General features: G+C 39.0%; 2 protein-coding genes across 6 annotated transcripts in view; one reads left to right on the forward strand and one right to left on the reverse strand.

The window, feature by feature from the left end:
- ctnna3 (catenin alpha 3) overlaps nt 1-22,569 on the reverse strand; it is a 1,223,202-nt gene that overhangs the window by 689,312 nt on the left and 511,321 nt on the right. The gene's annotated exons all lie outside the window — the stretch shown is intronic.
- lrrtm3 (leucine rich repeat transmembrane neuronal 3) overlaps nt 6,845-22,569 on the forward strand; it is a 169,622-nt gene continuing 153,897 nt past the window's right edge. The window contains exons 1-2 of one of the 2 annotated variants that reach the window (XM_008115171.3): nt 6,845-7,390; nt 7,742-9,273. In XM_008115171.3, the coding sequence (XP_008113378.1) occupies nt 7,387-7,390; nt 7,742-9,273 (1,536 nt within the window). In that variant the 5' untranslated portion in view covers nt 6,845-7,386. Of the gene's footprint in view, nt 7,391-7,422; nt 9,274-22,569 lie in introns of those variants that run through there. The other variant, XM_008115170.2, reaches the window with a different exon arrangement.

Genomic DNA, 22,569 nt, shown 5'->3' on the forward strand with positions numbered 1-22,569 from the left:
TTTTTTAGGGCTCATAGGATACTATAAGAGGCAAGGGATTGTCTCTTCCATTTTCCACGTTCAAAAATTGCTTCTACCATTCAATAACTGTGGTGGATAATGGTCATGGTGGTCTAGGATCTCATCACAAGGGCCCATGGATTGGCAGTGCATTGTGGTGAATCCATGGGCTCCTGGATGAAGGGAGGCATAGAGAAATCATTGCTCCATGCCATGCACTGCACAACATGCCTTACCCCTAATCCCATGGGGAGAAGCATCACTGACCAGCTTTCCCCCATTGCAGGTAAGGCAATAATGCGCCACTTCCTCTCCTCTTTTGGCACAGAGGCCGACCAGAAGTCATTATAAGTCATCTAATGGGCTCCATGCTAAAAGTGGAAAGCAAGCAGTGTATGATGGGTAAATCAATCCATGTGATGAGGTAACTATTTATAAACTTGAGAAAGATTACCCAATATAAAATGGCATTTTCCTCAAATAATTTACTAATTTTACGGATACATTATTTTCCTTCCTTCAAAATTCTTTCATTTTTCTTTTTGTGCAAAAACCCTGAAATTCAACTAAAAACAACTGCTTTAGGTAAAGTTAATGGCAACTAATTCAAGGAACGTCAAAGAACATTTGTCAAAGAACAAATGACATCAAAGTCTAGTTTTCCTATCTTTCTTCATGTGGATAAATTGTTAAACAACATCTGTTCAAAACCCTCAGAATGCAGATGTTCAGTGGGCAGTTAGTGCACGTACTTACACATAACTTCATCGGAATTATATCCTCCATATATTTACTAACATACATACATAGGGCACTTACTAATGTATATACTAAGCAGATCAATCCATCAATTTACCCAATCTGTTCTTGTTGGAGCTTCAGACATATAAAGAGACAATGTAAAGTTAAATACACAAAAATGTGCTTTGCAACATGAACAAGTTTATTATGAGCAAAAAATAAATACAGATATTTCTCCAATGCATCCACATTTGAGTCAATGGGGCATGTATCAAGTACGCACAAGTAATGCACCACAAAATATTTTGAAAGATACTCAAACTACTTACAGTTTTTTTTGTATGATACAAAAAGGACAGAACTAAGATAAAACAGTTTGATGACACAAAAACAAGTACTTGGATAAAGTAGGACTTGGCAGTTCTACTCTTCTCTATGATCTATCAGTCGTCTCAATAGAAGATTCATTTTGGGACCACAGCAGCTTGAGGGATCTTCACTTGCATCATGGAAAAAGAAGAGCCCCCCCCCCCCCCCCCCCGCTCGATATGCCACTAAGATTCTTATCTCCCATCTGTCCCACGTCTTCTATTAACACGTATCAGAAAGACAAATGGAGAATACACATTTTGCATGTTGTTCAACTTTCCGTGTCCTGCAGTAGGCTATACAAACCAATATGAGAGTCAAGTCTGCCCCATTCCTTGCAAGAAGGCTTTGTTTAATCCTGAACAAATCTGGCCTGATTTCTCTGTCCACAAGAAATTTTACTCTACCCATCCAAATCCCATGTTGGAACTTGTGACTACACTGACATGAGTAGCAACCCCCTCTGTCCCTTTTGAGTGCAGCTTGGGAGACAGGGCCTTCACAAGACTTTTTGTCATCTAAGGTAAAGGCTCAGGTGGTGGTCTCACCTTATTATAGCAGACTGTATCAAAAATGGTGGTGGAATTACTTTGTCTACTGCATCTCAGGACAGCAACATAGGCTGGCAGAATATTTGCACCTGTCTCTCCCTCATCAGAAGAGATCAGTCATAGGTCTTAGGAGAAATGGCTGGTGCAGTACCATTGCAACAGCTTGCCTCCTTCTTCCGAATGATAGGGCTAACTCTGGTACAAGCTAATTTCAATGGGAAGAATTAAGAATCAGGAAAGGGGATTAATAAAGTATTGGCTCCTTTGTAGATTCCCAAGTCAGGCAAAGTTGAAACATGGCTGGTCTGCTCTCCACAGCACCATTCTCATAGATTGGTTATATAATAGTTTACATAATTGATACACATACACAAAGATATTTGCATGTGTGTGTTTTGAACTTCCAAAAGGAAATTGCCTGGGCTGACATTCAGGTCAAATTTGTTTGATTATTGTGCTTTCAAGGCTTGCGGTTCTTTTGCTTTCAATGAATCTGCTTTAAACTTCAAACTGTTAATGAAGTTTGAAGCAATAACAAGGGAAAGATGTTAGGCAAGGTGACCCAATCATTTTGCTCTGTAATAGACCTCCACCTGTCCATCCACACATGTGTAAAGTGGAAATTTCACCTTGGTTACTTCTGCCTAAAAACATATTAACGTTCTGTTTTCCAGATATCAAGTATCCTGGAATACAGTGGAAGAAACATTCAGTTTGGGATCATTAAAATAGCTGTACACAAACAAGAATCAGGAGTTAAAACAGTAGTAAAATAATGTGTATTCAGACTACATTTGCAAATACACACACCTTTCTAGCTGCATCTTGTTCTCATAATTTCAGATTGATCTCCTTCTCAGATTAGATGCCACGTCTATACAGAGATCAGGGCTAGCCCTACCATCAATCCAAATGAGGTAGGTATATCCAGTAGCAGATACTGAATGTCATGAAATGGCATCCAATTCATAGTAATTTAACGTTTTGCTATTCTATTTTTAATCCCAGAGAAAGGGAAGAGATATTTATGGGATTTTTTTTTTTGCAGGCATCAAAGCACCTTGCCAGAACCCTTGCCTGGTCATCTGAAGAGCGCATTTTCCTGGTCCACCACAAAAGTCTGCATTCCATGTTGGAAATATTGCTTCCAATGGGGGATTATCAAACAAAAGCTGTCTGTGTTTTTCTCTAGGAAGACTATTCCATATAGGCATGCTCATTCCTTCATAATTTCAGCATTGCATGGTGATCTGCTTGCTTGAATGAATCATCACAGATCAAATATCACTGGCACATCTTGTGTGCTGCTTCCAACACAAGGCTTTCAAATGGAGTAAATGCACACAGAGAGCTGCAATCATTCAGTGCTAGTAGTCAGACCATGCGTATGAATCTGCAGCAACACCTTGATATAAACTCCCCATTTTGCAACCCTTTCTCTCCACCCCATCTCTCTTGATGTCTTCATGAAAGACACTACACAAAAGGGGAGCTCCTATCTCACCGTTCCATCTTCAGATTTCAGAAGGAGACCTAAAAGATACCTTCTCTTCCTCCTCCCCTCTCTGCACAGTCTTTCCATATGCTTCCCACAAACAACCAGAAGCATCAGAAAAGATTATATAATTGCAAATGGAAATGAGTAGAAGACTGAATGGGATCAAAACCATCTCATTTAATCTGTTAAATTATTTATATGTGTTTTAATTGCTTATATATTTAGATTGTTTATATTCTGATGAGATTTTTTTTTTTTTTTACCTGTGTGGCATAGAATTTTTACCGGATCTGTAAGCCATCTTGAGTCCCCTCCGGGGTTGAGAAAACCAGGGTAAAAATGAAATAAACAAATAATAATAAATAATTTTTGTTTGTCCAGTGGGTTACGTCCCCCATAGTCTCCCATTTGAAATTAGACTATGCCCACAGATGATCCTGTTTCCCATGAATTAGAATAACTGTTATAAAGGGGAGAAACATTTTTGTAATCCCATAAATATCTGTTTCTCACATGATGGAACTATCTGATGAGATGGGAGGGATGGCCATTCAGAAAGGGGCACACTACATTACTCAATTGTCATGTTATAAAATTTAGTATTAATATAATAACAGTTATTTAATTGTACCTTTCTACTCCAGGCAATTTATATTTTCTGAATAAGATCCTGCAATGTCAATGTAATTGTAGTGAGAGAGTTTCACTGGCATTTCCAGTGCCCTTTACAGTGTGGTTGTGCCCCAACCAAAGCAAGTCTGAAGCACAGGAGATCAGAACAGTGGGAATGTTATCCATAAATTGAGAACAGGCACCTGGACAGACCTCCTCAGGTTGTGTCCCAAATGTTTTTCCAATGCACTCCACGACTGGGGCTTCACTGTGGATGTCATTTACATAGCACCCTAGTCTCCAGTATCTCAGAAACACTTTGGTCAGGATGCTACCAGACCCTACAGATGTAGATATTTGATGTGATATTCAGTTGACCATAAACATAGTCACACAGTGGGTTTCCATGGCAGAGTAGGGAAGCAAATCCTGATCTCCAGTTTTGTAGTCCAATGCTAAAACTAATAAACAATGCTGGCTCTCTTTTGTTTATACAGCTACATGGAAGGGTCCATCCACACCCATAGGAAAAATCACTATTTGCATTTTTCCCAATCCCTTAGACCCTGTGTTTGCTGCTTTACCACTACATGAAGCATGCATGTCATGGAGAAGTTTTTCTTATGAAATCACAAATGACCCCTGGGAAAACTCACTTCGATGTGAGCTTGTTTTTGGAAAACTCTTTTCATTCACACTATTGATGGCCACACAGCAGTGGCATGCAAATATACATATTTCCACCAAGATTGTCATTAGACAACTGATTATGCAGAGATGTGCTACATAATAGAAATATACTAGTATAACTGTTTGTGAGTATTTGAAAACATGTTCCTACTTTTTTAAACAAAATAACACTGACCATTAAATTAAAAATTGAAATATAATCAGCCCAGGTGGAAATGATCATGTGCTTTGCTAGCTCTAGTCATCTTCCACCAATCTTTCCAGTCCACCCCTAATTCCTTTCCCAACTCCCAATAGGAAGACACCTGTTGAGGATGGCAAAACACCAGAACTCATGCAGATCTTTGGCTAGAATGCAGAGTAAAAGCCACCTTTTAAAGAGGTTTAAGGACCAAAGAACCTGAAATCATCATGAACACCATGTGTCAGGAGAGTGTGTATGATTTTTAACAAGATAACAAAGTATATGTATTCCTGGGCATTATTTTTTAAATAGAACATTTGGTAACAAAAGCAGAAATAACATCAAAAGGAAAAAAAACAATGTGATGTATTTCAATAATAGAACTAAAAATATGCCCATATAGAATGAAACAGCTAGTTCGGGTAAAGCTTGAAAAAGGAAACCAAAACATTTGAACCCTGTGGAAAGCACTTGAAAACTTATTCCAAAGGACATTTAGGTCCTCCCCTTCTTCTACCAGTCTCCACTTTTTTCTATTTTGGTGGTCAAATTTAGATATAATTGTTGAGACAGACTTTCCTGATTTTTCGATTTACTTTCTGTTTTGATATTCATGCATGCATTGGGAATTCTGGAGACAGCTGCTGTTTTCCTTGCCTATTGTAGGGAAGCTCATAGAGCTACAGTAGGATTTACTGAATTGTTTATCACGGACATACTGCCACAAGACAATATCAAAGGTTACTGCTTCTCCAAGTAACTTTCATCATCCTCTCAATGCTCACATTTTCAGCTAGAAACAAGGAAAACTGGCAGGATGAGCAAGCATTGAAAGGAACATCTTTGGAACTTTGCTGGCTGAGATATGTCTGTAATTCATGAGGCTGAAGAGGCTTTTAAAGAGATGGTGCTTTTATCTTTTTATTATGTCTCAAGTCCCATCTACACTGCCATAAACTGCGGTATAGCCCTTACTTAATGCATACCCGCCATAAGGTATTTAATCCAGTATTTAATAATACTGGGAAAGGTGCAAATCATTCACAAAGATTTTCACCTTTCCCTTTTGGGGGGCTGTGGGGACTTCCATTTCAGATCCCTGTGCAGGATCTGAAATCACATCCCCAGAACCAGCTACCTTAGCCTGGGGAAGTGGGATGGCAGTGCCTCCCAAGTCTCCCTGCCTCCCATTCCCCTGCCCTCAAAATGAAAATAAAGCCACTTTTTCAGGAGTCTGTCCTCTTGCTGGATCACCCACACTGGTAACATGGCAGAGCTTTGGAGAGAGGAAGATGCTTTCTTCTTCAAAGCTCTGTCACATCATCACTGAGGGCGATCCAGGGAATGGAGAGCTTTTTGCAACAGTAAGGAAACTTTCACTTCAGTTGTTATGAGGTGTTATGAGATTAAAATTCTGATAATACTCTAATTCCACAAGCATTGAGCCATGCCATTTAAAGTGGTGTCAAACTGCATTCATTCTACAGTGTAGATGCACTCTTAGATGCCCCCCCCCCCCGCAAAACTTGAGCAACTTTCTGTGTCTCATTTTTACCCACCCTAAAAAAAAGTAGAGAAAGGTACTAAGAGCAAGGCTTCAGAGCTATGGTTCAAGCTGTACACAAATTTGTGTGTGATTCCAGAACTGAAAAGGATGTCATGGCACTTGTAACACAGTCCTTAACTCTCTTACCTGTAAAGACATCATCCCTCACCTCCCCCAATCTCTACAAGAATGGTAATAACAAGAATTATTGTGTTTTACATGATAATGTAACACCATGTGTGTTCAATTACATTCAGTGCATAAGCATGCCTGACCCACTATGTATAGGTTTGTATGTGTGTTGTTCATAAGACTGAAGGAAATGTGGCATCCATGCTTTATGTTAGGTAGAAGTCTCAGCAACAGATGTTGAGTTTAAAAGGCTTTGTTAAATTACCCAGAAGGAAAGGAGGGGGAGGTGGTTGACAGCTAAAAGCCTAGGGACATTTCCAGCTACTTCACCAGTGTACACTGAGTTTGACCAGTGTGCTCCTATTTAGTCACCCAGAACGATCACTCATTTCCCAGCACACAGCTTACTCATTTGCAAGATTTAAAAGCAGGGGGGTGGGAGGGAAAGAAGGGAGGAAAGAAGACATTTCTGCACATGCCCATAATATTCTTCACCACTGGGGGCAGCTTTACATAAGACTGCATTCACCGAAACCAAAGCAACAGTCGGAGGAGCTTTCAGAATGACAGTACGCAGAAGTGAACAGTGCTTGTTCATTGTACAGGGTCATCCAGGCTTCTGTGCTCCAACGCAGCTTCCTTAGCTGGATCATGGGGTGCTAACTATGAGAACTGCTGCCCAATGGAATACAGACGGCTGAATTCAGGCAGCTGAGTCTCACTTGGAGGAATCTATCATGCTTTTTGCACGGGGTGATTTGAAAGAAGCCAGCTCCTGAATGTAACGATGCAAAAACACATCATCCATGAAGATCCTATTACCTAGGAAGAACTTGGCATCCTGCTGCAAAGGCTGCGTTGGGATTTATTTATTCTTGGGATGTTCAGCGTGTCTGGAAAAGAATAATGTTCCAAAATCAGTCCATCTCCCAAGGGGTCCAATTTTTCTTCCCGGGTGTCAGCAAGCCCTGACTCACCACAGAGCAGCTGACAGGGGCTGTCATGCTTGTGGCACCCTAAGCAAAAGCAAAAGACCTAAGGACGACCTTTGAAAACACAAAGGATGGGTATGTTTTCCCTTTTATTTATTTATGCTTCATCTACAGCACTCCCCACACTGATTCTGTATTAATTACAGTAAAGGCTTACCTCTGTGTAAGCTACGACTAGAGTTACATTTCCAAGTGATTATGTGTGACTGTGTCTAGCCTAAGGGTGTGATTTTCTTTTCTTTATTAAATGTTTCTTATTAAAAGTAGGGTGGCAGTGGTAAAGGGGGAGGAAATAGAACTGGTTGTGAAGTATGTGTTTGCTGCGGGGATTCTTATGCATTTAAGTAGCTGTTTTAATCATGCTTGGAATTGATCTTGCTTGCATTTTTTGGGGGGATAACTTTTCTAAGTTATTTTTATTTCCAGGTTTCAATGTACTTAGGCTACTGAGCGGATCAGCTGTAGCCCTGGTAATAGCCCCTACTGTATTACTGACAATGCTTTCGTCTGCTGAACGTGGATGCCCTAAGGGCTGTAGGTGTGAAGGCAAAATGGTATATTGTGAATCCCAGAAATTGCAGGAGATACCTTCAAGTATATCAGCTGGTTGTTTAGGTTTGTCTCTTCGATATAACAGCCTCCAGAAACTAAAATACAATCAATTTAAAGGTCTTAATCAACTCACCTGGCTCTACCTAGACCATAACCACATCAGCAATATTGATGAAAATGCTTTCAATGGAATACGCAGGCTAAAAGAGTTGATTCTGAGTTCCAACAGAATTGCCTATTTTCTTAATAATACCTTCCGACCGGTGACAAATCTCCGGAATTTGGATCTGTCATATAATCAACTGCAGTCGCTAGGATCTGAACAGTTCAGGGGCTTAAGGAAGCTGCTGAGTTTACATTTGCGGTCGAATTCCCTAAGAACAATCCCTGTCCGAATTTTCCAGGACTGCAGGAATCTTGAACTCTTAGACCTGGGATACAACAGGATCCGAAGCTTAGCGAGAAATGTCTTTGCAGGCATGATCAGACTGAAAGAGCTTCACCTGGAGCACAATCAATTTTCTAAGCTCAACTTGGCACTTTTTCCAAGGCTAGTCAGCCTGCAGAACCTTTATTTACAGTGGAATAAAATCAGTGTTATAGGACAAACGATGTCCTGGACCTGGAGCTCATTACAAAGACTTGATTTATCTGGCAACGAGATAGAAGCTTTCAGTGGACCTAGTGTTTTCCAGTGTGTGCCCAATTTGCAGCGCCTCAACCTGGATTCTAACAAGCTCACGTTTATTGGTCAAGAGATTTTGGATTCTTGGATATCTCTCAATGACATCAGCCTTGCTGGGAATATATGGGAATGCAGCAGAAACATTTGCTCCCTAGTAAACTGGCTTAAAAGTTTCAAAGGGCTGAGGGAAAATACAATTATCTGTGCTAGCCCCAAAGAGCTTCAAGGGGTGAATGTTATTGATGCAGTGAAGAATTTCAGTATTTGTGGCAAAAGTACTACAGAGAGGTTTGAATTGCCACGGGCCCTCCCTAAGCCAACCTTTAAACCCAAAGTCATTAGGCCTAAGCATGATGGCAAGCCCGCTATGCCCCCCACTGTTGGGTCCACCGAAGCCAGCTCAGAGCCCGAGCATGATGCAGAGCACATCTCCTTCCACAAGATCATAGCAGGGAGTGTGGCCCTTTTTCTGTCAGTGCTGGTGATCCTCCTGGTGATCTACGTGTCATGGAAGCGTTACCCTGCCAGCATGAAGCAGCTGCAGCAACGCTCTCTCATGCGAAGGCACCGGAAAAAGAAGCGACAGTCGCTGAAGCAGATGACTCCAACAACACAGGAATTTTATGTCGACTATAAGCCAACCAACACCGAGACCAGTGAGATGCTGCTGAATGGGACCGGACCTTGCACCTATGGCAAAGCAGGCTCCAGGGAATGTGAGGTATGGCTTCCTGGGATAAAGAGCTTTTAAAAATAAAAAAGCTGGGTTTTTAAACTATACTTGGGTTGGTTGGTTGGACTCTGCTAATGTGTGGTGAGGGGAGAAATGTTCTTTCACTTTGGGATGAACCAGACCTCTATGCCACATCTTGTCACATGTTTATATGTTGACCTTTTCCTCCCCATTTTTTCCCCTAAATCCCCTAAAACCAAAAAGACTGCAAAACAGCAGGAAGCTTGAGTTCAGGTTTTATTTGGTGTCTGTCAAGCAACTCCTGCACTGGTTTCAGCCCCTTTCAGTAAAGAAACTTCTTGCCTAGCGAATGAAATATATCTGAGGGATGTTGCAGTGGGGATGTTAAATGCAAAATGTTAGAAGTGCTGCTTTTAGGCCCATTAAAAATGGTATGTATATACATTTTAAGAAAACTGGATGCCCATGATTCAAGGGCATACTGTTACTAGCAGCCAGGTGTGCTGCTGTAATTTCATATGCATTCTAGGTCTGGTTTTGGCTTACAGATGGTATAAGTACGATCTTACAGGAATGTTTGTTTTCTGTCAAGTGTAAAGCACTTCCAAATGCCAATGGTTTTAAAGCATTGTACTGAAATAGTAAAGATGGGGTCAGGGGGAGGGAGGGTCACTTGCCTAAATCAAGAGGGGCTCGTAGTCTTATATTTCAGGAAGAATAAAAGGAAGGCTGGTGAAAAAGACTATAATTTGCTGGACTGTGTTGTAACACCATAGAGTTTAGAGAGTTGATAACTACTAATTGAAACCTGTTTGTTTGCTTTTGTATAAAAGATGCTCGTGTTTCACAGTTAGTTGTCTTCCAGAAAGTAGTCAAAAGGCATTCATTAAACGTGGAGCCCAATTTCCTTATTGATGCCATTAGAAGAGCTGAAATGTCCAGTTACAAAGGCAAAACCACTTCCTGCAGACAGTTGCTTGGACGCTCATTAGAAATTCTGTTTTCAACTGTGGCAGGGGCATTAACGTGATTGACGATGGAGCCATTAAATCTGTCATTTTTCTTCTTTCAAAAATGCTACCTTGTGCTTGGTGGCATTTCATTGTGCCATTTTGCCACTTTGGGTATTTAGAAAGCTGATGGAGCTGCATTTTAAATACAGCACAGCAAGTCGGAAAAGCTTGCAGTGACAACTGGATACAAGCCCAGCTTTAAGGGAAAGCACATTAGAAAAATGCTCTTTTAGGAAAAGTCAATGGGGGGAAGAGGGAGGGTCAACTAATTCTCTTTTTATAATCTTGTTGAATTACATTTTCTCTCCTTTTTTTAAAAAAATGCAAATGCCATGAGTGTATCATGAGAGATATTTGCACTTTAGAGCACATACCTCAAACATAATGACAAAATATAATTGATTAACTATACCCCCTCCTGAAAATATCTCTTTTTCACAGTTTTAGGATACAAGCAGGAACATGTTTACAAAGCTGACAAAGAATTTCATTCCTTCTATTGCACAACTTGATTTGGTTTTTTATGTGTCTCATCTCTTACTACTTAGAAGTGAATATTTCTATAAAGCAGCAGCACTGCAGCAATCTAGGCTAAGGGAGAAAGCCTCCATGTTCTGTATTCTTTCTTGTTGTTTTCTTCTGATGTCTGTAAAATAATTTAAAGGGAATCACATTGAACTGTTCCAGAGATAAGATGTGCAGAATCTGAGTCCCATCAATGAAAGCACGTAAGGTGATTTGCAGGTAATAAACCTGCATTCTTCTATTTTATGGGAATATACGCAGAAAGAAAGTAGAAGAGTGTTCCATATTTTAATTGATATACAACTAATCCTATGAATTTGATGAAAGGCAAGAATTGAAGATTACTGCATAATTAACAATGCAGCCATATGGTGCACTTTGTAAATCAGGTGTCATTTCTCTCAGACAATATTCTTCTTGAGGTACATATAATATGGCAGTGAAAGTTAGTGTGTTATCAACATGTCAGATAACTAATACTGTCACAGAATCACATTACAGTCATCTATATATTCTCTCTGAATATACATACATATATCCAATCTTAAAAATTAACACCATCAACAATAATGACACCCAGAATGCACTGCTAAGCGTTGAAGGTATGTTGAATATATATTTTGTTACACTATTCATGGGTTGTTTGAACATGGAAAGATGAGAAGAGTATTTTATTCTCAGCTTAGTGTTTGCAATTTATTATGATGGCAAATAGGTTGGAAATACTGTACCATATCTATAGACATGGAGGGGATATATCTGTGATCTGAAGTTAATAAGCATGAGCTATGCTATGCAAACCACCTCAGCTAAAATTACATGCTCCAGCATTTTAGAATAAAATGATGGGAAGGGGGTAAAAAATGGAACCAATGAGAGTCCTGATGTTTCATAAACAGCCAAACAGTTAAACTATTAATGTCAATAATTTTTTCATCATAAGGAGGCAGAATTAGCATATGAAAAATAATGCCTAGGCCTTTAAAAGGGCAATTAACTCTATTTTCATCTGAAGTACTTTCAGCCAGCTATATTTATAGTGCGGATCTTCAGTGATAAACACTGATGAATGTGCAATTATCGCCATAGACATCTGAGCAAAGCTGCTGGCTCACTATGCAGGCTATACAGGCCATTTCCAACAACCTCCATCTACAAAACTTTTTTGAAAAAGAAAAAAAATGAATGGAATTAAATTGTTTCCAGGTGGTTGACATTTATATCAGTTGGTAAGGCTCTTTCTGTCTTAAAAGAATCAAAGAATTCCTTCATTTCTTACTTTGTGCACAAATAAATAACTGGTCTGTGGCTTCCAGGTTTTTTTCAAAAAATAAATGAACATAAGGGCAGGATTCTCCCTTATGTCTCCTTTGTATATCACCAACATTATGCAGAAAAACAAGAACGAAATTTAGAATGTCCCAACTTCTTCTGTGTTCTTATATTAAATATATGCATTTTTTGGCATTGGTTTCTTAATAACAACAATAAGAACAAAGATTGGCTACACTACATCAACCACTTGTCTTCAATGCAACATAGCCACACTAGTAAGTTTAAGCTCTAGATGTTGCCAGACCACAGTTTGTCCCATCATGAGTTAAAGTGTGCTGATAAAATTTTAATTCCTATGAAAGGTTGTTTAATCCTATACACAGGGGAATGCTTTTTTCCCTTGACATTCCAACATATGATTTTTGTACAGATGTGTATAGGAATGAGAAAAGAGCAGTATTGTAGTAACCTTTTCACCTCAAAACTCAGTGTGTGAATTCAGTGAGATCCAATCCCAAAGGACAGATGGAAACATTGGATAGACCAAAGGAGAAAAGAGATGATGGAGGCAGACTTCTATTTGCCTCCATCTGTTCCATGAGAGATGAATTATGTATAGGGGAAGATTAGAGTATAGGGGGAAGCCTAGAGAGATCCCGTTGGACACCTTTACTGGTGAAAGGACAGAAGAAGAGGCAGGCCAATCTGTTTGGGAATCTCGGTGAGCTGAAGACATTTTGTTTGGTCAAGATCACACACACATCCAGCACCCACACATTTGTACCTTACAAAGGCATCTGGACTGACATTTGAATGTCACTGCTGCAGTACTGATGAAGAGAGCCTCTTCTATCTCATCTAAAAATATCAGGGTAGCTTACTAGCCATCTAGGAGGACAAGTTCCTTGAACACACAGCTCTAGCCTCCAAAAGAAGGGAATTGTCAGGAGATAGCCACCTCCAGTACATGTAGCCAGAGACAGTAATTTTTCAATCCGTTTAATTGTAGGACTAGTCTTATTGGTGAGGTGCTTATTGATCCTCCCTGGTTATCCTTGAAACCTGCTTGCTAGTTTAAACTTTCCTACCTTAATCATTCAGTCATGATTTTTCAAAATAATCAGTCAAAATGCAGAAGAAGTCATTCTTGTTGAGGGAAATAGCTAAGCAAATTTGAGTTGCAAGAGCAACTGTGCTGAGTTGTCAAATACAGAAGACCTAAAGGCTATAAGGCTAGGTTTCATGTTGCATAAGATGATGGCAGGACCAGGATTTAAGCAAGCTGAGTTATATCTAAGGACCTGATCACAAGAAGGAAATTCAGCATCCTATAACACCTCTGCCCCACTTGACCCACAGAGCCCCACGGCACCCATCACATAACATAGTCTCACTTCTGGCAGAACTCCATGGGTCAACTGGGCACAAGTGTTGTTATGTGTTGTTGTGTGTTTTCCAGGCAGTATGGCCATGTTCCAGCAATATTCTCTCCTGAAGTTTTGCCCACATCTATGGCAGGCATCCTCAGAGGTTGTGAGGTATATGGGGCACAAGTGTCATAGGATGCTGTGCCACCAACACGGGAGCCTCCCCATGCTCCATTTGGAACAACAGAGCTACCGCTGGGACAAGCCATGAGGCAACTTGCCCCACTGCACCCTGATTCATCACTGCGGCTGGCAAATTGGAAGTAAATTTATATTTGAGATAAAAGGGGGATATTGGGTCAAAGGTTAAGAAACTGAACTTGAAGAAGGAACATAAGAGATTTGGCATGGCACTGAGGGGGAAAAGCAGAGAACTATGATTAAGATTTTTTAAAAAGAAAGGAAACTGGGACCTGTAACTCATTTATTTGAATACCCCAACTGCAGAAGTATCATATTGTCTAATATACTCATCAGGAGCACAGATTCTGTATGTGGATATTCTGGTTTCCAAGAGCAGATATCTGTCCAGCACTCTCACCATGTGAAAATATGAATGAGCTCCATATGGTTAAGCAAGGATACTTCTTGTAGCCTTGCCAATATCATTAAAACATAATCTGCTGAAATGTCCTCTTCCATGCACAACTAGTAAAACAAAATTGCCTTCTTTTTCATGTGGCCACCTCCCTAATACCTAGCTAAATTTAAACTTTGAGAATATAGAAAGACATTTGTATAGGAATCTGTATTTTATAGTAAAACAGAGAAAATATAAATACTTGTGCTAAATTATTATACAACCTTCCTAGCTGGACCTTTGATTTCACACTCCATTGTGCTATCTCTTTTCTCTGCCTTTAAACATAGAAGAGTAGTAAAATATTGGGGAAATTGTGTTACTAGAGCGCACCAAAGGCATACACTGGAAAGAAGTGCATCTGAAAGGACCAAGGCTACTGAATGAAAGCACCTCTGGTTTCCACAGTTCAATGGTAAAACAAAAATATGTGTTCTAAACAACTGTTCTTAAAGATTTAGGTGGAAATAGATGGAAGTTTCCTTAGTGTATGAAGTTATCATATCCACATAGTGTAAGATGAAATGATAATATTTCCAATCTTTCCAAACTTTAAAGGCAAATTTAAAAGATGTTAATTTGCATGCTATTGCAGCACTTTGGTTTTCTTCTCTTCCTTATTAAGCTTTCTAAGTAAACCTTATATAAACACCCAAATAGTCATGACAATGTGTTATTATATTACTCTTCTGAATATCAATTTCATTTGTTGCAAAGTTGAAATTACAGTTGTGCTTCATTTTGTGATGACCAAGGTCAGATCATGAATTACTATTTTTATCCCAAATTTCAAACAATATATTCCAAGTAACACTCTGTATGTTTAAGAGGAACAGAGGTGACCTCTTTTCCATGTAAAGCCTTTCAGATAATCAAGCCTTTACAAAACATCCTGTTGATGTTTTCTGGGTGGCTATGTCTCAAAGTTCATAGGACATATTGTTGTATTTCTAGGGAATAGTATTATAACCAAATGTGTTCTGTATTTGGACTGTCCATCCATTGAAGATACAGAACCAAACGAAGGGAATGTGGGGTCCTTAAAATTGATAATCAGTAGACTTGTGCACAGATTCATTATGGATGTTTGTCTTTGGCTTGTTCAGTTGGTTTGGCTGATTCTGAAGCCCATAATGGCATGAGCTCCACTGCTATTTTTTTTACAGGCCACAAGAAAACAGTGGGCATTGAAAACCGGCTGCTTTTGGTTACAAGTGCGGGGAGGGAGGCAGCCACTGGGGGGGAAAGCACCACTCAAGCACCTCCAAATCAAGAGATCAGAAAGCCAGGATAAGATACCTCCAGGTCGATCCCTCTTCCTTCCCTGGGAAATGGGAAGCCCCCTTAAAATGCCTTGGAAAACTGCCTGCTACAGGGAGAGAGTGCGCACGGCAGCAGCTCCTGTCTCCTCTAGAGTATAAATAGCTTTAATGAATCATTAAGCCCAGTCTCCTCTATAGACAGAAGGATTTCAGAAAGAGTGGTATCTAACTTTGATGCTTTTAATCCATGTTTTAATGAGGGATATAAGGACAAATGATGATGGGAAGGGGAGGGAAAGTGCCCTTTCCCCATTATCACCAATGGGCTGGATAGAAAACAAATCTTTCAGCTTCCCAGATAAAAAATGGATTTTTGTCCTCCCGAATTTGGGAAGATTCCAAAAAATGGATCGGGACCCCACTGCAGTCTGGAACACCTAAACAGATGGTGGTTTACCTGGATTGCATAAGCCTAATAATCAGTGCTTGGGTAGCAGCCTGAGCAGAAAAGCAACAGGTCTCCTGGTTACAGTTTTCCCAGCAGGATGGGATATGTAACTATTTTCAATTTCTAATATTGTGTTACATGGAAAAGTTAGTATATGCAACTTCTATGCAAATTTGTACCCTCTTTTGCCTTCTTTTTCAATTATGCATTTAATTTTTGTTGAGGAACTCTTTATGTTTCCTCCACTAACAATGGGAGGTCACATATGCCTCTACTTCAGGATAGAAAGGAAAATTTCTCCAAAGTACCTTGGAGCCAAAATCTGCAGTGTCCACTAAACGAATGTGCCATTGTCCATAGACGTGATTGGTGTACCAAATTTTATGAATACATTCTCTCATAGGCCACTTGCAAAATGGCAGATTTTCTTGATGGAATATTGCCCAGCTTCAAGTGTATAATCATTGTATCCTATTGTGCGATATCTGAAAGTATCTTGAGCTTGGTAGAGAGGAGTAAGGGAGGGAAATGGGTAGAGCCAAATATGTTTTGAAGGCTAGGAGAAGGGAGTTTATAGAGCAAAAATATATACAGTCATGCACACAGGCTATGAGAATGCGCTATTCTTACGATAAAGTGAAAGCTGGAAGCTCCAAAAAAGAAAAAAGAAAAAAAGAAGGGAAGATCCTTCAAAAATATGCATACACATGTTTGTCAGTCTCTTCAGATACAAACAAGCAGCATTCTTGACACATCACAGGCCCCAATTTGAAATAGAGTGCTACCATGTGAATATCCACATACAAGTATCGTACAATCATACTAGACTTGTGTATTTATATAAAATTGCTAGCTGTTTCTGTTTGTTCCATTCGTATGGTCCCATTTCTGTGTCTGTCCGCCGCTTCCGAAACAGGCGCCCATCCAAATGAGCTCTTTCGTTTCACCATCCAAATACACAAATGCATTCATCCCATTGGTAGCAACTGGCCATCTGCCCAGACTCCTCTTCTGCTCAGTTTTAGTGCTAGAGGGGTGAAAATCACCTCCAACTCTTAGAAGGTTTGGGTCATCCCCCGAATTTTAGGGATTCTTTTCTTTCTATAAATAAAATTTCTTTAAAAACATTCCCTTTTTCCCTCTTGGTACAGCCCTCTAACCTATGGGCTTAAGATACCACTGATTCTGAGAGGTCTGCCTCTCTATCTGCCTATGGAGGAGACCTGAGCCTAGAGGCAGGGGCTTAAGGCGCCACTGATTCTGAGAGGTCTCCCTCTCGATCTGTATGGGGGGCCTGAGGTTAAAGAATAAGCAGGCTGCAAGGCAGGCACTGAGGTAGGCAAGAGGCAACAAGCATGGCAAGCAGAGGAATGAATGGGAGCAAAGCAAACAGATTTGTTCTGCTTTCACTTTCGTTTCACTGTTTCATCTGTGTGGGGAGGAGTCTGCTGTACCGTGCAATATGAATGAACGGTATGGTACAAAAGTATGAATGAGACATATGAAACAAAAATTGGGCCCTACTCAATAATTACATATGTATCCATGCTGCATGAGCCTTGATCCATCAGTGACCTGATGCATGAACTAAAATGTGTATTTCTGCTGATGAGGGAAAATTTCAAGCTTGGCCAAGAATGGATATGTAGAATTAGATTTTCCTTACAAGTGAGTAATTACAGGGTAGAACAAACATGTTTGTACATATTTATCATAATCCTCACTAATAAAGTGCTTCAGGTGCATACATTTTGTGACAAGGAAGACATGGCCGTTTATGCTAGAATGAAAACATCTCACTTCACTTTGAGATACTTACAAAGGGAGCTGCTTATTGTTCTTATTGCTACCTCTATGCCTTAGTGATTTTGTGTAACTCTGTAGGTCTAAATCAGGCTTTAGCTTTATCTGATCCCTTAAGTCAAGAAGGTTCAGGCTTCTGGATTATTGTGGAACTGTGATTAGAAGGGCATTGTGATGTACAGATAAAATCTAAGAAAATGCTGTAAGTGTTCTAAGTCACCTGAGTATGGGAATGGACTTGAATGAAAACTAGGTAAATGGGTGCAGATTTTGGATTGTTACATCATTGCTAGCACTTCTGAAAAGCTCATCATGAAGCTTAAGTGAGTTTTTTTCTTAGAAAAAAATGTTCTATTGCTATCAGGGCCTCCACAACAAAAGTGGCACAAGTTGCAATGCAAGCAACTTGCCTGGCTCCAAATATCATGATGCAACCTAGAACATGCATCATTGCCTTTCCCCAGGCTTCTCATTTCTTTCCTTGCATTTTCATTTACTGATGTTGCTCAGATGCAAAGTATGTACAAGCACCTTTGCCCTGTGGTGCTGGCCGTGGTGGTGGCTGGGACTAGAGACAAAAAGATGACCAGATTTTAATATCAGCTCACAAGAAGAAGAAGAAAAAAAAGATTTTCACCTACTCCAGTGCCATTTGTTCAAAGGCCTGTGTTCCTATCTAGAGAACCAGAAAAGCAAAGCAGCTCATAAAATTTCTACTGGTTCCTTGAAACTGGCAATCCAAATGGATAAATCACAATAATTCAAACAACACAAGTGATTGAAAAAGAGACAAAATTCCTAAGATTTAAACTCCTACTATTTCTTTTATTAGCTGCTTATTGTAATTAAAAATATATGTAAAAAACTTTATATCATATATTGTCAAAATATATTTTTGATGTAATTTGGTTTTGAGAAAAAATTGCTAATTAGCCAATAGTTTGACACATTGTTATGGTTTTTGGGTCAAGCACACATGTTTAGATAAATATTCAATCCATGAAATTTCCATAGAAAAGCAGTGACATCCAGTGGCTAGATGAAGAAAAGCAAATAAAGAAGATGGCTGTTTGTTTAGTTGTTATTGTTGTTGTTTTGACAACTCATGGGTATTTATGTAGCTTTTCATTTCATTATTTGGAGGAGTGTACTGTTGGCTGGGCAGTGACATTAAGGTAGCACACAATCTTTGTTTTAATGTGTACACATTGCTTATTAGGAAACATCTTATGTGTGAAATATAGTAAGAATACGAAAATGTATGTAAAAGATAAGGATGAGGTTTGTTAGATGCTTTACAATGAATTTGGAGAAAAACAGCAATCACAATCTGATGCATGCTATGTAAAAAGCCTAGCACTAAATCAAGATGTATTATTTAGCATTTTTATAAAATGTTAAAGCACCACATTTCTAGGGGTTATTTAGAAGTTATGTGTTACATAGTGTTCACATAGTGTTCAACTGCAAAATTATATCAGAGCTGGAGAATGTACCTCATTGAAATTGTATTGTCTTGCTATTGCAATGGCTTTAAAAACCTGGCAAGTATTGAAATGAGGCTGATCAAATAATGCAGAAACTGGGCTTAGGGATGCTTCCCATTGTCAGAAGCAACATTGACTGAAACAATGAAAATTTCCTTTGGAGAGCAAAACATATTGCTTCTGGTATTTACATGTGATCAAAAAATACCAAGGTGTTTCAATTAGTTTTTCTGGGTCATGCCTACAAAAGAGCTTCTATATTATTGTATAATACAAAAGACAAGCCAGTTGCTCAAAGAAAGAAACACCTACAGTGCTTTTTAAAATCACATCAAAAGAGAGCACCACAAATAGATTACACAATATGCTAAGCAAGCAAATTACATTGAGGAGGGCTTGAGACAGAATTACCCAACCATATCTGTATGTAGCTTGTGCGAATATGTCCAACGTTTCTAGACAGATTTCTTCCAAATGCTTTGCAAGGAAGACTGTAGGTGGCTATTCTTTTGCAATTTGAGAATGGAGCAGTGACTATGTCAATGCAGAGATAAATTAAAATAGTACCAGCCAGCTAAACAAATAAACAGAATAACAGTGCTTTCTGTGTCAAACCGGATTCTAAATACAAGATCAATGGGGCTGCAGAACAGCATCCACCTATTTCTAGCTGGATGCTTTATGTGTATGGTTGAGTTGAAGGGCAAGAAAGAATGTTCCATTTATATCAGGAGCATGGAGGGATGTATTAGTATATTTGTTAATACAGAATGGGGTTCCCAAATCTCAGAAATAAACAAGCCCTTCTTTTCAAGTTTGAAGGGGTTGGGATTCACTGGCAACACATATTGCATTTGTTAGCTTTTGTGTTTTTTATTCAAATGACATACTCTGTGAAATTGTGGTAGTTGCTCAATGTTAGTGTATCCTCAGAGACTGATTAGTGGTCTTCCCCAGGTCTCAGCTTTCGACCTTAACATTTTAGAGTCTGGGCACTTGGGTAATCTTGAGTTGGCAAACCTTAACAGAGAATTATTAATATATATCAAGCAACAATGAGAAGGATTTGGGAGATGTAACATTTTTGCATATAGTTAATCAATACTGCATTGGAATGGTTTATGAAGCAGCTCAATAGAACCCTAAGAAATGTTTAATGGAAAATTAAGAGGGAATAGTTGCAATATAGAGAAATTGTGATCAAATATAAAAGGGACAACACTGAAGGGTTTTTCCCCTGAGTTCCAAACAGTTCTAATAACTAAAGAGTCAAACTCATGTTCAGATTAACCAGCTTACCTAAGAAAAAAGATTAAAAAATCACAAGGGAAAGCTATATTTGCTATTATTATTATTATGCGTAAGAAATTGTAGGACAATGTAGGGATTAATTTTTCTTGGACAAGATGCAGAACTTCGGATCTGTATTTTTTTTCCAGTTATTCAGTTATTCAGACCAAAGTGAAAGCCAACAGGCCAGTAAAGAAAGAAGTTCACTACATCTCCAAAAAGTTCACAAATGGAGCAAGTGTACCCTAGAGAGCCCTTAGTTTTAGGCAGCTTAAGTTAACCTCTGTTGGTTGTCTGTGGCTGAGTTCAAAAGGGAAAATAACATATTACTTGTTTCAAGAATACACTGCAACAACCTTGAAGGTATGTGTTCCCCTTCCTAACTCCCTTTGTACACAAAGGAATTAAATCTAAAGCTTCTATTTGTGATTTGCAACAAGCTGTGGTTGTCTGTTTTGTTCAATGCTGATTTGTACAACCTACACATTAGTTGTCTGCTAACTGACAATAGCTTGCTACAAACCACAAACAGAAGATTCAAATTTCCATCCACCCTGCACAACACAATGGAAGAGTGAGCATGCAGGGACACAGTGTAAAGTAGTGTATCCTTATAGCAGCAAACCATGGTTTCTTATTTCTGGTTTGAACATATTAATCCCTATGCACATTTCAGAGTATATTTTAGTTGTCTTCTGGTCCTTCTCCTAAATTTTGAAGTTAGTACCATTCTGAAAACCATAAATATCAAAGAATGTTCCGCTTTTGTGTTAAGCAATACAAAGAGATGGAAAAAATATTTGAAAACATTGGGGGGATGGTTGAAAAAAATGTGTTTCTTGAATGTGAAAAAAGTGACAAGGAGAATCTTGGACTGACAAGAATCTTCACAGCATAGGAGCTACTCAGCACAAAATTAACATATGGTTTTCATGTGTATGGAAGAAACAGAATTTTCTGTGAGGGATACAGCACAAAAAAAATTACCCCCAACTATAGCATTGTCTGTTTCCTGTGCAGAATATGTCCCAAAACTGTCATTGTCTTTGAAAATTCCTCACTTTACTCACAGTGAGATGAAAATTGTTAAGATTACTCATCTTTTCAAAATGAACCAAGAGAAAAATTATTTTCCTTGTATCAACCCATCAAATTTGTTAGGTGATAAGCTGCTTCATGGTTACTCATAACTGATGCTGCATACAGTTGTATTCTCTTTAATCCCCAATAATATGAAAATCAATACTGGTCATCGGTTAAAGGAAAGCTTTGGCTGGTTAATCTATACCCTGAACTAATTAAAACTTGAGGTCTAAAAAAACCTTGAGGTCTTATTTGCTAAAGGCCTTTACAAATCCTGTGCTTTTAATGAAGCTTTCCCCTATCTTGGGGAAAGAAACAGCATTGGTCCCTAAGAATAGCATTCTATTCAAGATTGCTATGTAATTTAGGCAAACTGATACTGGGTTGCTGTGAGTCTTTCGGGCTGTATGACCATGTTCCAGAAGCTTTCTCTCTTGACATTTTACCCACATCTGTGGCAGGCATCCTCAGAGATTGTGAGGTACCATACAGTGCGAAAGACACACAGCAACCCAGTGATTCTGGCCATAAAATTCTGGCCATAAAAGCCTTCGACAATAAACTGATACTCATAGTTTCAAACAATGAAATATGCCCTTAAGTGTTTAGAGATTAAATGAGGAGGGGCAATCCTGCTTAGATCTGACCCCAAAATATCTTCTGGCCATGCTTTTCCAGTGCCTTGCACACATACACAAGAGTTCTTTCTAAAGACAGGAAAAAGATGATTGGTCTGGGATTTCTTAATACCAGGAGAAGACATCTTTATATATATGCTTTGTCAGCAGTTGCATTCATGACATGGTTAGCAGGTGTATTCTTACTCCCATGTATTTTTAATGTGTATGTGTTTTTTTTAAAAACACACACACACACAACTATCCTGAAATCTGCTACTATAGTGAAAATGACTATTTCCATGATAAGGGCTTTGTTTTGATATGAAAAAGGAGAGGGAGAAGTAATATTTTAAAATATCAACTCAAACACACATTCAGTAGGTTGAGTTCCCATCCATATGAATCCATATGAATGTTAGTTATTTGCTTCTTGTCTAGGAAAGCTGGACTCCAAGATAAAATGTGGCTGAACAATTTCTGTTTGTTCCTTCCAAGAAGAGGGAGAGATCC

Source organism: Anolis carolinensis, chromosome 3 (genome assembly GCF_035594765.1).
Source record: "Anolis carolinensis isolate JA03-04 chromosome 3, rAnoCar3.1.pri, whole genome shotgun sequence".
Classification (NCBI taxonomy): domain Eukaryota; kingdom Metazoa; phylum Chordata; class Lepidosauria; order Squamata; family Dactyloidae; genus Anolis; species Anolis carolinensis.